Source organism: Monopterus albus, unplaced genomic scaffold (genome assembly GCF_001952655.1).
Source record: "Monopterus albus unplaced genomic scaffold, M_albus_1.0 scaffold201.1, whole genome shotgun sequence".
Lineage (NCBI taxonomy): Eukaryota > Metazoa > Chordata > Actinopteri > Synbranchiformes > Synbranchidae > Monopterus > Monopterus albus.
Genome location: NW_018128081.1, coordinates 11,181 through 24,917, shown reverse-complemented (window position 1 = coordinate 24,917; position 13,737 = coordinate 11,181). Strand labels below are relative to the sequence as shown.

Sequence of the window (13,737 nt, the reverse complement as noted above, 5' to 3'; positions counted from 1 at the left end):
GCGTTCTGGTACTTAAAGCTCTCCCAGCTTTGGTTTTGATGGATAAAACGAGCACTGAGCTCGACCCGCCATACCGACTGACAATTGCTGCTCGAGGCGCTGGTGCCAGATATGGATAACGCGCGGGACACCTCTGGGCGCTGGTGCGCATCTTCATAAAGTACGACACTTCGGGACTGACGAGGACTAAAAATTCATTTGTTATGAGTCAAAACCGCTGACAACCGGAGAACACAAAGCTTCTTCTAAACCAACAAACTAATTTGGAGAGAATAGTCCGCGAAAAGCCTTCAAAGTACTTTTACAAACTTCATAGGAAGCGTTGAAGTAGAGAAGATGCGTCAAAACGCGGCAGGCAGATTTCAGATGCTGCTTTGGTCATTACTTCTCGTTAGTTTGGGGACGGGATTTCCTACCAGGCACAATGTTGCCCACAAGGTAAGTTTTTTAATCTGACATACTTCGTGTTGGCTTTTAGTAGCTTTGAAAGTTGAGCAACATGTTTTAAAAAGCTGCGATGTCTTGATAAAAAACACGCCCACCACTGATCAAACGAAATTTTGCAAAGAACTAATGCCTCGTTCAATCTGCAAACTGTTTTGAAATGCTTTTCCGTGGGCTATACTCTTATCAGCATCAGAATCAGCTTTATTGCCCAGGTGTGTTGAACACATGAGGAATTTGACTTTGGCTCTCAGTGCACGTACAATGCTCTTCCATAAAGCTACCAATAAACAAGATAAAACAGAGAAAACAAGATAAGAAAAATGATGTGTAAACACGAAAAGGTAGTGTGCATTGGAAAAATAAAAATACTTATAAACATAAAATATATGTGTATATAAACAGTTTAGATGGAGTTTTTCAGATAGATATTTACAAAGGTGGCGACCCGGGGCCTTTCTATACAGATTTTATATGTTCTTCCTGTGCCTGCGTGGGCTCTCTCCGGGTACTCCTCCCACAGTCCAAAGGCATGCAGCTTAGGTTGACTGGAGACTCTAAATTGCCAGTAGGAGTGAGTGTGAGTGTGTGTGGTTGTTTGTCTACATGTCAGCCCTGTGATAGACTGGCGACCTGTCCTAAAGTCCACTGTCATCTCCATTGTTTTGAGCATGTTCAGCTCCCGGTTGTTGCAACCACACCACAGGATCAGCTGTTCAACCTCCCATCTGTAGGCCAACTCATCACAATCTTGGATGACAGGTGGGGACAGGCACAGTGAGCTGGGTCAGTTTGGAGTGGAGGATGGTGTTGAATGCCGATTTATGCCGAGTCCACAAAGAGGGCCCGTGCACAGGTCCCTGGGGATTCAAGGTGTTGCAGGATGCAATGCAGTGCCATGTTGATGCATCATCCACTGACCTGTTCACCCGGTAGACAAACTGCCAGGGGTCCAGCAGGGAGGTCTATGACATCCTTCAGGTGGGCCAACACCGGTCTTTCAAAGGACTTCATGACTACAGATGTCAGGGCAACAGGTCTGTAGTCATTCAGTCCACTGATGGAGGGTTTCTTGAGAACCGGGATGATGGTGGAGCGTTTGAAGCAGGAGGGGATTTCACACAGCTCCAGTGATCTGTTGAAGATCTGTGTGAAGACGGAGGCCAGCTGATCAACACAGGCTTTCAGGCAGGAGGGGGTCACACCATCTGGGCCTGGTGCCTTTCTGATCTTGTGTTTTTTAAAAAGGCCACGCACATCCTTGTCACAGATCTACAGTGGTGGGGGGTTGTGTCTGTGTGTGTGTGTGTGTGTGGGGGGGGGGGTTGGTGTTTTTCTGAAACCTTAAAGTAAAACGCTGTGAGTCTTCCCCAGCAGGGGGTATGGCTTCCTGTAGCCAGTGATGTTTTTCAGGCTTCTCCACAGAGACGAGGGGTCCTTGGTTGAAACCTAGTTTCTCAGCTTCTCAGAGTAGCTCCTCTTTGCTATTCTGATCTACCTTGTCAGTGTGTTCCTGACCCACCTGTCCCCATGTCTGCATGCATCCTCTTTGGTACAGCGAAGTGGCTTGAGTCTTACTGTGAACCAGGGCTTCTTGTTGTTGTATTTGCAGGTCTTTGTGGGCACACACATAAGCTAGTCTAGGAACAGTTTTGTGGTACTTAAGGTGCATGTTCTACTTTTAATTGTACACTTGTTCTCTAAAATGTTGAATCTCTGATATTCAAAGGGTTAAACAACATCTTAGAATCACCTACAGTCATTGCCCTCCATCAATTTCCATAAACAATTCCAATGAAATCTCAAGTCACTGGTCTGAATTTTCTCATCGGTGTATGTTTTTCTTCTTTGTTCCACTTCTTTCTCCATGTGTAGTAAGGTTTGCCATCACTGGGCACACACCCTACTATAATAAATCCAAACTACGCGCTGTGCAGTGTGTGGTGTGTCTACGGGAATGTTTGTGTGACATACGGACATATTTGGATATCAAAGTCTGTTTGTGTGTGCTTGTGTCAGGGCTTAGTTTTTGCCTTTGAACTCTCTCCTTGTGTGGCCTCCCATGGATGCCCTGTTGGGACTCCCTCTCATCATCTGCCTGATTGATGTCAAAGCAAAAAGACTTGAGGAAAAAAGAAGGAGGGAAAGGGAGAAGAAGTAAAAGAAGAAGAAAATCTCACTTTGGTTTGTGTGATTGTTCATTGCATTTACCACAAGGCTGCAGTTGGTGACTCTGTACCAGCTGGATGCTGGTCCTTAGTGATCAGTGGAGAGGAGAGATTAGTAGAGGAAGAGAGAAGGAAGGAGGAATTGAGGCTCTGTAAAGTGGGTGCCCAGTTACAAAATGCTTATGTAACCAAAATAAGGCAAGCTCCAGGCATCTCTTACTGGAGTAAGTCAAGTGTCGTTCATCTGATTGTTTACACTGGCTCTTTTTTGTGTTAACGTGGAATTTCCTGTTGTTGCTTTTACCCCCATTTCTCATCAAAGGAGAAGAGGAGGTATTGTGGTGAAATAGTCTCTTTTACAAATACTGGGGCAAATATTGGGTTTGCCCTGTCTGTTATGTACCCCACCTCCCACACTAACCTCCACAGCTCCACCCCGATTCCAGCAGGCATGCATTTGTTGTCTTGTTTCCATTTGTAAAAGATGGCGATCAAAGAGTGTCCATAGTTTATTGTTCTTTTGTAATGGTTTGGAAACCGCCAAGTTCATGGGCCTTTGATATCTGCGGGTACATAAATCAGGACTGTCACATCATCTGGCCTTCTCAGCCTGCCCCCCCAGCCCACAGCCACACCTCTGCTGCCCCTATCCAGTCTTCCGACCTCCTCATCCTAACAGGAATGTATGTCACTACTGGCAGTAGCAATGACAGTAGACCAGCATGGATTTATTCTTTTCAGTCATTTGAAAGGAGGATGTGGTGCCATAAGGGTGGATTTGTCAGTAATGTCCATCTGAGAAGACAGAAGCAGTGTCCAGATCAGGCAGAGATCCTCCAGTGCATCCATACATTCGCTGTGTTAAACGTTGCATGCTATCAGCTCATCAGGCGTTTGCTCGGAAGAGTCCCACCACCAAGAGGACGAGAGCAGCATCAGAGAGAACCATGGGGAGAAAGAATGGAGGAGAGTGATATACAGGGTGAAAAAAACTACAGGATCCAGATGTGTAACAAGATGAGAGGAGGAGGGTATAAAAGCATGTGGCCTCTCTCATGACTCTAGAGTTAGTGTTTTTCATGTTTGTGTGAGTCTGTAGGTGTTAGGGCATGTGTGTGAATGTCAGGATATGTATGATCACCACAAGTCAGGTTTGGCATGCACTTATGTTTCAAACAGGGCAGTAAAAGCATCATGCTGGAGGATTTATGCAACCAAATTCTATATACCAGACAGCAGAAATCATTTGTAACACATGGTGAGAGAAGCATAAGCATGGGGCTTTTATATCTTGCTATGTTTACACAGAGAATATTGTTAGTGTATACAATTTCTTTGTCATTTCTTGTTATAGATTCCAAATATAATACACTGGAGGTATAGGCACTGGTGCTTTCCTAAAAGAAGAGAAAAGAAAGAATAAAAAACATGTATTATACTAAAATAGTTGATTCTCCATTGACAAATAAAAGACTCGCACTCTGGTCAGTCTGTGCTGACTTAATTGTATTTATTCTGGATCCAGTAAGCATAGTTTAGCGTATCTTCAGACAGAATCACTGTAATTTCCACGACTGACCAGTCTGATGTCAGTGTTACAGTGAGTGACTTCTTCAGTGTGACATTTCAGACAGCAGTGAAACTTGTCTTATTTTGTCCACCAACAGTCCAAAATCGCAAGATACTCAGTTTATGATGATATAAAACAGAGAAAAGCAGGAAATATTCACAATTTAGAGACTTTACCCAAGAATGTTTTGGTCTTTTTTTTTTTTACAAATTACTTGAACGACTGTTTGATTATCAGAACAGTTAGTGTTTTATTAGTTATAGTAATTATTTTGTGTATCAACTAATTGATTCATTTACTAATTGTTTCACCTCTTATTTTCATTATTATGGAGGTCAAATCCATTTTTTACATTAAAAAAAAACATATTTAAAGAGGTTTTTGTTGGCTCAAATTGACATGTGTATTAGTCTGTGATAAATAAAGAACCTATTAAATCTTTCCTCACTAGGATAGTGGATTTTTTGGTTTTAAAATATATTTAAAATTTCGCTCCTCTCAACTTCCGTGTCATCACTTTTCTGAACCGGAAGAGAAAACATTGTCAGACCATTTTTTGGAGCCTATTTATTTTTATTTCCTACACAATAATAATAATAAACAGTCTTACCTAAATATGAAGTAGAATTGATGTACTCTTCCCCGCTGCCAAAATATTTTATCACAAGCTTTGAAATCTTTAGAAAAGTATACTTTGCCGGATGATGTCGACATCAGGTGCAGTGCTTTGAGGGTGAAAATAGCATAGAAGGTCTCACACACAGCTTCATTTAGAAAGTTTCTATCTGGACAAGGTATTGTGAAATTGGTGTGCCATACTTTTAAAGATGCAAGGTACAAAATAATTCATTGCCCTCTCTTCCTGACTCCGTTCATGAAACCCTTCCACTATGTCTAGCAGGATTCGGGCCCTGTGCGCTGTCAGGCTCTCACTGAACTTCTGTGTGTCACTCATTAAATTCTTTTATCCTGGAGGAGATGTTTTTCTCACAAAGAAAATCGCCCCCTCCACCGCTCTTGACTATGTCCTGTATCATATCTCTGTCAAATGTGCACGGACCAGAGCCTGATGTTTGTTCTCTCAAACCCGGGTGCAACCTTGTGCCATCTTTGAGAAATATTCTCCATATATTTATGTCCATACTTTGTAGCGGCATGAGTACACAGTGTAATATCATTTTCTGATAGTAGAGCATCCTGCACATACTGCAGTGCTACCTGCAGAAAGTAGCACTTGGTGGTCTCTCTACATGGGAGCCAGCAAGTTTCTCCAGTATGAAACTTACTACTTCCATAGCTTTGTTAACACTTAGTCCTCTGTTTGTGACTAAGTGCATGTACACCGCTCAAACAGCATCTGTGCTAAAAGGTGGAGATGTGAGTCTGACCCCGTACTAATTAGTCCTGAATTTCAGCAGGCTCTCTCCTCAAAACAGTTCAACCTCTTTATTCAAAACCTTCATCTGCTCTGGAAAATCAAATGTCCTAATCTGGCCCATCTTCCTTTTACAATAATTTGCATGAATGCATTCATTATTCTTCACTAATTTCATTTTTATGTCCTCACAGATCCTGAGCTTTGCTATCTGTCTGGACCACTGCCTGTTCAGATCCATGTTCTGTCTTCTGAGCTCCTGCATTTGTTGCTCTTATTCAACCTTTTGTAGGCCTATACACTTTTTGGATGCTGCTGCTTAAGTCTCTCCCTGCACTGAGTCAGTTTAGACTGCTGGTTTGAAATCTTTATTACAGTAGGTACACCTGTACAATTGTATGCACTTCAGTGCAACAATTCTGCCTTAACATCTGTGTTTATGAAGCTCAAAATGTTGCACTTTTGGTTATAAATGTATATATTCAATTATACATTTATTACTGAGGTCATAGTTAAAGGTGGTGTTGTACTGGACTACATAGTTTTCAAAGGTGTCTCTATATTTTTGTCCTCCCCAGCTACATACTGTACATGAGAGGGTCCGAATATTAGGAACACCTCTAAATATAATATAGTCCAGTACAACACTACCATGTTATACATGAGGCTTTCCTGAATTTATTGATATAGAAATCAAATTGTTGCTGGTGGTGTTGGGAGAAGGCCCCTTCAGTAAAATACTCAAAACTGATTTTGTACAGTGAAGCTACATTTTTTTGACAGGGAACATTCAGGGTGACTGGGAAAAGGGATGGGCTACAGTTTGAGTGACATTTCTTTTCACTGGTACAAAACCCCTTCTGGGACTTTTGGGTGAAATGAGGAGAGGCGCTGGGTCCATTTTTCTTCCAAGTGGGCTGGACTCCAAAATGAGGATGGCTTTCAACATAATATTTCAGACCAAAAGATAAACAGATAATGATCAACTGACTGCTAAAGTGTCTCACTGGCTTGTCTTCTTTACATAAAAACAGAAAAAAATCATTTCAATGTTTATAGTTTTTAAAATGATGTTTTGAATTTCAGTCCGATGCCTTCCACTGTGATTATATTGCGGCTAGAACGTTTGACCTCCCCACCATTATATCCAGTGCAGAAACCTTTACCAGGACAAATATCAAATATCAAATCAAAATGTCCAATTAAAAATCTAAAATCTGTGAAATATTAGTCTTCCTTTAGCAAACTTAAGTGATTTTGTGCCTGAGTGCTTTCAGCGGTCTTGGTAATTATTGAATTTTAATGTAACATTGAGTTATCTTGGCAAGAATATGGGAGTTACTTTGCATTTACTGCAATATGTGTAATACTTTCTTGCAGCATTTGCAAACAGTGGATAAAGTTACTGAGAGAAAGGCTAAATATCCCAAAATGGTTATCTGCTTGTCACCACCAGTTTACAGATATGTGGGGAGGGGGCCAGCTTTTCCTCATCCATCATTTTGCATGCTTGACAGGCTTTTCTTCTAAATAGGCATTATGTGTTGGCCAGCCACATAACTTTATGGGACAATCACAAGCAGTCAGTGAAAAGTAAGCCTTGTTCTAGAGGCTGTAGCCATAAATAATCATGGGTCATTAATTCAGACGTTTCTTCTCTTCTTTAGCTCTCCAGCCACCACTGGTTTGCTCTAAGCAGACCACAAACTGGCTCGGGTCCAAGTTTAAGGTCCTGTCCAGTCGTGGCTGTATGTTTGGGCTAGGAGGATCTAGACGTGAATGAATGACAGACAAGGGTTTATTAGAGGGTTTGGATTTGAGTTTTGACAAAATAGATATGTGCCCTGACGTTAAACAGACACATGCATACTGGAGACACAAACTAACCAAAAAATAATTTTCACTGATTATATTCCAAGTACAGTACATATATCTACAATCCCCACCAATATAATGTCACCATTAATCTCACAGATTAATATTCCGGCTGTTGATCTTCTTAATAGTTGTACAACTGGAAAGGTCAGATGAAGTGGTGGCTGTAGCAGCACAGCAGGAACGGACGCACTCGCACCAGTCCAGGGGCCCATGTCTCCCAGGCCCTCTCATTAAAGCTAAAAGAGGATCTCTCTGGCACAGGCTCCTCTTTGTCTATGGCCTGGATGCCATGACTGTTGGGGGTGGGGATGAAATGAACAAGGGCTGGTTGGTCACTTTGCTGGTTAGCTGGATGCCTCAGGGGCTTTTTGGAATTGCTGACCAAGCTGTGAACTGGTAAATGGTTTTAAGGTTTCTTCCTTGAGTTGGAGCACTAAGTGTTCTTACACTCATCAGTGAGCCACAATAAATAATAGATGTTTTTGTCAGTAGTTTTTTTAGATGTATGCCAGTGGTGACACTAAGATTGTCTCAGTTGCTCTTGTTAATTACATGATTCAAGGTGGTGTCTGTACACAGTCAGCACAGATGCACAATGCAGTCTAATGTCTTAAATCATTCCACCAGATTACTGTTTCTGATTCAGGTAAATACACAATAACTTACCTTTTGCCTTTGTAATTTGAAATTTGTACTTTCCATCAGGCTCAGGGCCACCCATTTCACAGTGCTGGGGTCCAATATATCTCTGACACTCTGGAGCAGCAGAACCAGGTGCAGAGTCTGCTGCCTGAATCGAACAGCCAACAGAGGAGGTGGTCACACCCTCAGCACCGCTCTGTTGGTGTTCTCCCACAGCCGGAGCCTGAGGAGGAGACCCAGCCCTTCATCTTGGACCTCAAGAACTTCCCAGATCTAGCAAATGCTGACATCAATGCGCAGAACCCCAACATACAGGTGATTGGGGAGTCATGACTGTATTTGTGGATGTGCAGTATTTAAGCTCCTTAGACAGCCTTTCAGATAGTAATAAAAATATATTTTTACTTTTTAGTTAGGAATACTGTATTTAACTCAGTATAAGAGAACAAGAACAACCCCTTGTAGAACTGAAATTAGTTTATTTTAGTTTGTGTTCTTTATGCAAAGATTAACCAGTAGGTGGCAAAATATAGATAAAAAACCCCTTTATACAAGGACAAATTATCTTGTACAAAATGATTTATAACCTTAATGTGCAACAGAAATCAATATCTCTCATTCAAATTTTAGAGACCCCACTTGTTACTATTTAAATAAAGTGTAATAAAGGTAAGAATGATCTGTAATCGTAGGGGTCCATTATGTTCTCATCATTTCCCTTTAAACTGACACAAAAACTTCAAGAAAGTTCTGTTTAACTTATGTCCGGGCAGTTACCCTCTCCAGGTCTGGTCAGCAGAATCAGGATGTGGTTAGAGGAACATTATGATGTCGGCCTTTGTCTACATCAGTACAGAGACAGAGGCACTTTATAGACCAGAGGTACCATTCTTTGGCTGGAAGACTCTACACCAATGATATATATTCAGCTACAATAAATGAAGGCAGTTCTAAACTTCCTTCCTAACTGTGAAATGAATTACACAATAGTTACACAATGATAGATTTCCCCTGTAATCTCTGTTGCCTGGTCTTCACGCCAGCTGATGTGGGCCCCTGGAAGTACTGTAGCATCTAGAATGAGTCATATTGAGGTAATTATCCAGAATAAATGCTCACATTCTCTCCCCAAGAGGATCATTTGGTTGGCTGAATGTTCATGCTCATGCCTGGCTGGCTAACTTATATCGGAAAAGCGGGTTCATTTGCTAAAATATTCCTCTGTCGATTTGAGATGGTTGATTTCTTAAGAAAAACCACTAAAGCTGCACAATAAAATCAGTGATCCTGTACTGGACAGTGTAGTCTCTTGCTGAATGCTTATGCCACTGTTAATGAACCAGTTCTAAGTGTGGGTGTGGCTTGTCACTGGCCCTGTAGTTGTAGTTGGAGTACTAGTTGTTCAAGTTGACTTTGGACTGGCTGTCTATACAGGTAACTATTGAGGTGGTGGACGATCCTCAGATGGAGGTAGAGATGGACCTGGCCAAAGAAAAGGACTGGTTTCCCTCCTTTTCCTCCTCCCCTTCTTCTACAGTAGATTGGCTCGGAGGCAAGAAACTTTTCTGGCCCCTTTTCTGGAGTTACACAGATGCTGATTCCAGCGAGGACAGCAACAGCCGGTCAGGCACAGCGGAAACTGGCGAGGAAGAGGAGGAGGAAGATTACTCCCTGGATTACGGAAGCGAGGAGCCCTTACCTAGTGGAGTGGGTGAAGACTGGGATCCCTACTGGAACAAAGGCTGGGATCCAGTACAGAGCTACTATGGTACGTTGTACAAAACTGTGTTAGATGAACCATACAAACACCTCTTTTTAAGATATCACTTAACAAATCTTATACTGCAGACCATCCAGAGGAAAAAGTATAGTATTACAATCACAATTTATCATAACAAAAGAGAGACTGAACTAATGGAAATGTGTAGCAGGAAAGAGAGAAATAAAAAACAGAACAACAGAGTGGCTTAGGAAGGCTGTATGATACAGTAACTGTCTCCCGAGACAGAGAACTCATCAGGACAATGTGGGTTATGGACCCTTTTGAAGTCAACACTGGTCATGCTGGTCACATAGGCCTGTCTTTTGAAGATGGGTCTGATGTGCTCGCTAATGGCAGCGTGAGGCCGGCACTGGTCTCTGGGACAAAACAGCCCTCTGCTTGTTGACAATTAGAGGGCAGATTGGGAACACAAAGGACAGGGGCCATTCAGCTGACCCTTTCATTCTTTCCCTGGGAGCCAGTTTGAGAATTTCAGGGGGCTTTTGGAGCTCTCCATAACTTTTACATCTTTGTCCCATCTTAATTCAGCCTTCCTCTAATGGGAAAAATATTGTGTCAGCTTGCACAGATGACTTATTTAGTGGTAAAAATAGTAAATAATGAGAGAGAAAGAGATACAGTAAGTGCCCATAAGGGAAGAATGGGAAAGAAGTGAGAAAAAGAAATGCTGTAGATCAGAGTGGAGTCATGGCCTTACCACAGCCTAAAGCTTCCCATAGATACAAATCTATGCATGAACGATCTTCTGAGGTTTTTGAAGGTTGTTGTTGCACCAACCTCTATTCCTGTAGTGTAATCTCAGAATGTGTCCGCAAGTATCTAAAAACCCTAAAAACCTGGGTACGTTTTACCCTTTATGCTTTCCTTTATCCATCTGCCAATGTATAGACTTATATCTGTTTGAGTGTCATGCATGTTGGCAAGCCAGCAAGGGCAACAATGCCTATTAAATGGTCACATCTAAAGATTCAGGGAGCAGAAATCAAGGATGTCTGCCTTAGCTTCTTCTGTAATTAAGATTCTCCTGAGATGTCATTCCCATATGGTCACATGGCAAACTGGCAGTGCCCACAAAGTAAAATTGGGTGCTTGCTACACTCAAGCTGGTATTTCTGCACCCACCTCACCTTTAATCAAGAACGACTTGTTTTCAGTGTTATTAACACCACAAGGATACATGGTGCGGAGGCGGATGGCCACAGCACAGCTTCCATCTCTCTAATTTTACTGAAGCATCTTAAAAAGAATATGGGTTTGCATGGGAAAGGTTAGACCAGGAGAAAATTGTCCATTTACATAAACCAAGACAGTCCACAAACTGAGTTTGTCTCACTATGTTTTCCCTCCCACAGAGAAGGAGACAGAGGAGTGGACTCCCTGGTCTCCCTGTTCAGTGACATGTGGACATGGTGAGAAAAAGAGGACCAAGTCCTGTGGTTACTCTTGCACTCTGACAGAAGCCTCTAAGTGTGACTTGGACCCTTGTCCTGGTGAGATTATACTTTCATCTTCAATTCAATAAGAAGAGATCAAATGGAAACAAATGACAAAATGTACAGAGTTAGCAACAGAGAAATTTTTGACAATTAAACAGTGTTGATATGAAGCACTGTTAATAAGTGTAGGTCCATAGGACAGAATCCCCTGGTGGTGGAGCAGAGACAGTAGGTGGTTCAAGGAAGCCTTAGACAATGTCTCTGGACATCAAGGAGGTTATGGTGATGGGGTGTAGGTGGGCTGTGCAGTTGTAGGTCTGAAAGACAAATAAACAGAATTTCAGTGATGTTTGCTACAGCAAACAGCAGCTACTGTCTAATTGGCTCGAGGAATGCAGGTGGGTGAGACTCTGAAGGTGGAGGGACATTTGACAGGGAGGGAAAGCAGAAGTGAAGGAGAGAATTAGATCAGGAGTATACAGCTCACATTAACCCACAGAGGAACAAGCGAATGTGAGGGAAAAGATCTTCCCTATTGAACCTTGGTCTTCAGCAATACAAACAGCAAATCAAAGGGCAGAGTACTGAGAGATTTTTTTGTGCTTTTGAAATTCTGCTGTCCCAGCTGGTTTTTAATCTACAGCTGATGCACCACTCTATTCTTTCATAGGTGATCTCAACACTGTGGTAGAGCCTTTCCCTTTTGAGATGGAGAATGGCACAGAGCCATTTGGAGCAGGTGAGTGTTAAGTTCTCCAGGATCATATATTTTACTCCATTAACTGTAACCCCTTCATACCTTACAGTCCACAGTTTTACAAAGCATTCTCATATACCTCGAGAAGTATATTTGATAGTACCTCCTTGGAGCTAATGGAATATGGTATGCTATCACAAGGGAGTGTAGAGCTGGCTTGCCCAGTGCTGTAACTGATGTTTAGAGATGTCAGGCAAAGGACTCAGTCTTGACCTCACAGAGGCAGCTCTTCATGCTACTTGTCATGCTACCACCAACAGCTGTCCTCTTTCCAACAGATGTGGATAGCTGTGAAAAGTGGCTCAATTGTAAGAGTGAGTTCCTTCAAAGATACCTCCACCAGGTGTTGTCTGAGTTGCCCAGCTGCCCCTGTTCCTTCCCCTCTGAAGTGGCATACGCTGTGGTCAGTGTCTACGATGACAGTCATGGACGGCAGTTCCGCTGGCGAGATGCCAGTGGCCCTATGGAGCACCTGGACATCTACAAGCCTTCAGCGAATAGCTGCATCCGCTCCGCCCTTTCCGGTGACTCATCTACACTTGCAGCACAACACTGTTGTTATGATGATCGTGGACGGCTGATCACACGGGGCAGAAGTGCAGGCACGCCTAACCTGATCAGCACTGAGTTCTCACCCGAGCTGCACTTCAAAGTAGATGTGCTACCGTGGATCCTGTGCAAGGGAGACTGGAGTCGATTCCATGCTGTACGGCCACCCAACAATGGGCTGAGCTGCCCAGAAAACCCCCATGAAGATGTGTTTATGAATGAACTGGAAGAGGCCAGGGAGTATTGAGGGACCACAGCCAAAACGACCGCTTCACTCAGAGTCACAGGGCCCAATCCTAACTTGACTACCTACCTTAAAAGTCATGAAATATTAACCATGCACTGATTCAGAGGAAATGCACATTTGTGAATGAGAGATTTGGTGAAGTGTGGCTGTCTCAAGGTAGGATTTGGCCCACTGTCCTGATATCAGGCTTGACTGAACTATATAAGTATATGAATGGATAAAAGCAGTATTCTTCCATTGCTTGTCAACTTGTTACACATCTAGCATGACATCCAGCTCCTTCTCTTTATATTCAGTGCACTCTCCTGGGGGTGTGTAGGCATGGTGTTTACTAATGGCTATTTGATGGTGTCCTGGAGTGCTTGTGATTGACTAATATCAACATATTGTAAACATCCTCATCGTGCTTCTTGTAAGTTTTACATTAGGAAATGTGGGAGTATGGGTTGGTTATACTGATGAAACAAAACCCTGAACGGGCATAGTCTGACAGATGAATCTCCCAGTTATGCTGCTACAATATAAAATCCTACAGGTTTTACAAATGTATTAAGATGAACTAGTCAATAGGACATCAGTAGACCCATAATATGCTGCATGCATTCACAGTAATGTACATTTCAGTCAGCCTTTTGGGACATTAAACTACAGACAAAAATGTGTTGAGGTATTTGAGAGCTGACCCAGAGAAGTAAGCTAAATGATTTGATATATTCTGTTATATCCGAGCTTGCTAGTGAGAATTATGAGAAAAGCTGTCAGGCAGTACTACAACAGAAACAGAACCTTTGATTTCAAATGTTTTGCCACACAGATTGATTTCATCAATCACATTTTAACAGCCAGGAAAACATGATTTGGGTGCCAAAGAGTTACCAATCAAACTGT

At 42.4% G+C, this 13,737-nt stretch overlaps 1 protein-coding gene across 1 annotated transcript; it reads left to right on the top strand.

Annotated features, from left to right (window-relative positions):
• The first annotated feature begins 6 nt into the window (after positions 1–6).
• Positions 7–13,731, top strand: ism2b (isthmin 2b). The gene is made up of 6 exons (XM_020618149.1): positions 7–438; positions 8,141–8,392; positions 9,512–9,845; positions 11,213–11,350; positions 11,967–12,035; positions 12,332–13,731. The coding sequence occupies exons 1-6, from the start codon at positions 337–339 to the stop codon at positions 12,847–12,849; spliced, it is 1,413 nt and encodes a 470-aa protein (XP_020473805.1). The 5' UTR covers positions 7–336; the 3' UTR covers positions 12,850–13,731.
• The last annotated feature ends 6 nt before the right edge of the window (positions 13,732–13,737 follow it).

What these genes read in the sequence shown, in the direction of transcription:
- ism2b (XM_020618149.1), top strand. Translation starts at nt 337, where the DNA reads ATGCGTCAAAACGCGGCAGGCAGATTTCAGATGCTGCTTTGGTCATTA. An exon ending in TCCAGTACAGAGCTACTATG is followed by an intron (nt 9,846 to 11,212) that starts GTACGTTGTACA and finishes TCCCTCCCACAG; the next exon opens with AGAAGGAGACAGAGGAGTGG. An exon ending in CACAGAGCCATTTGGAGCAG is followed by an intron (nt 12,036 to 12,331) that starts GTGAGTGTTAAG and finishes TCTTTCCAACAG; the next exon opens with ATGTGGATAGCTGTGAAAAG.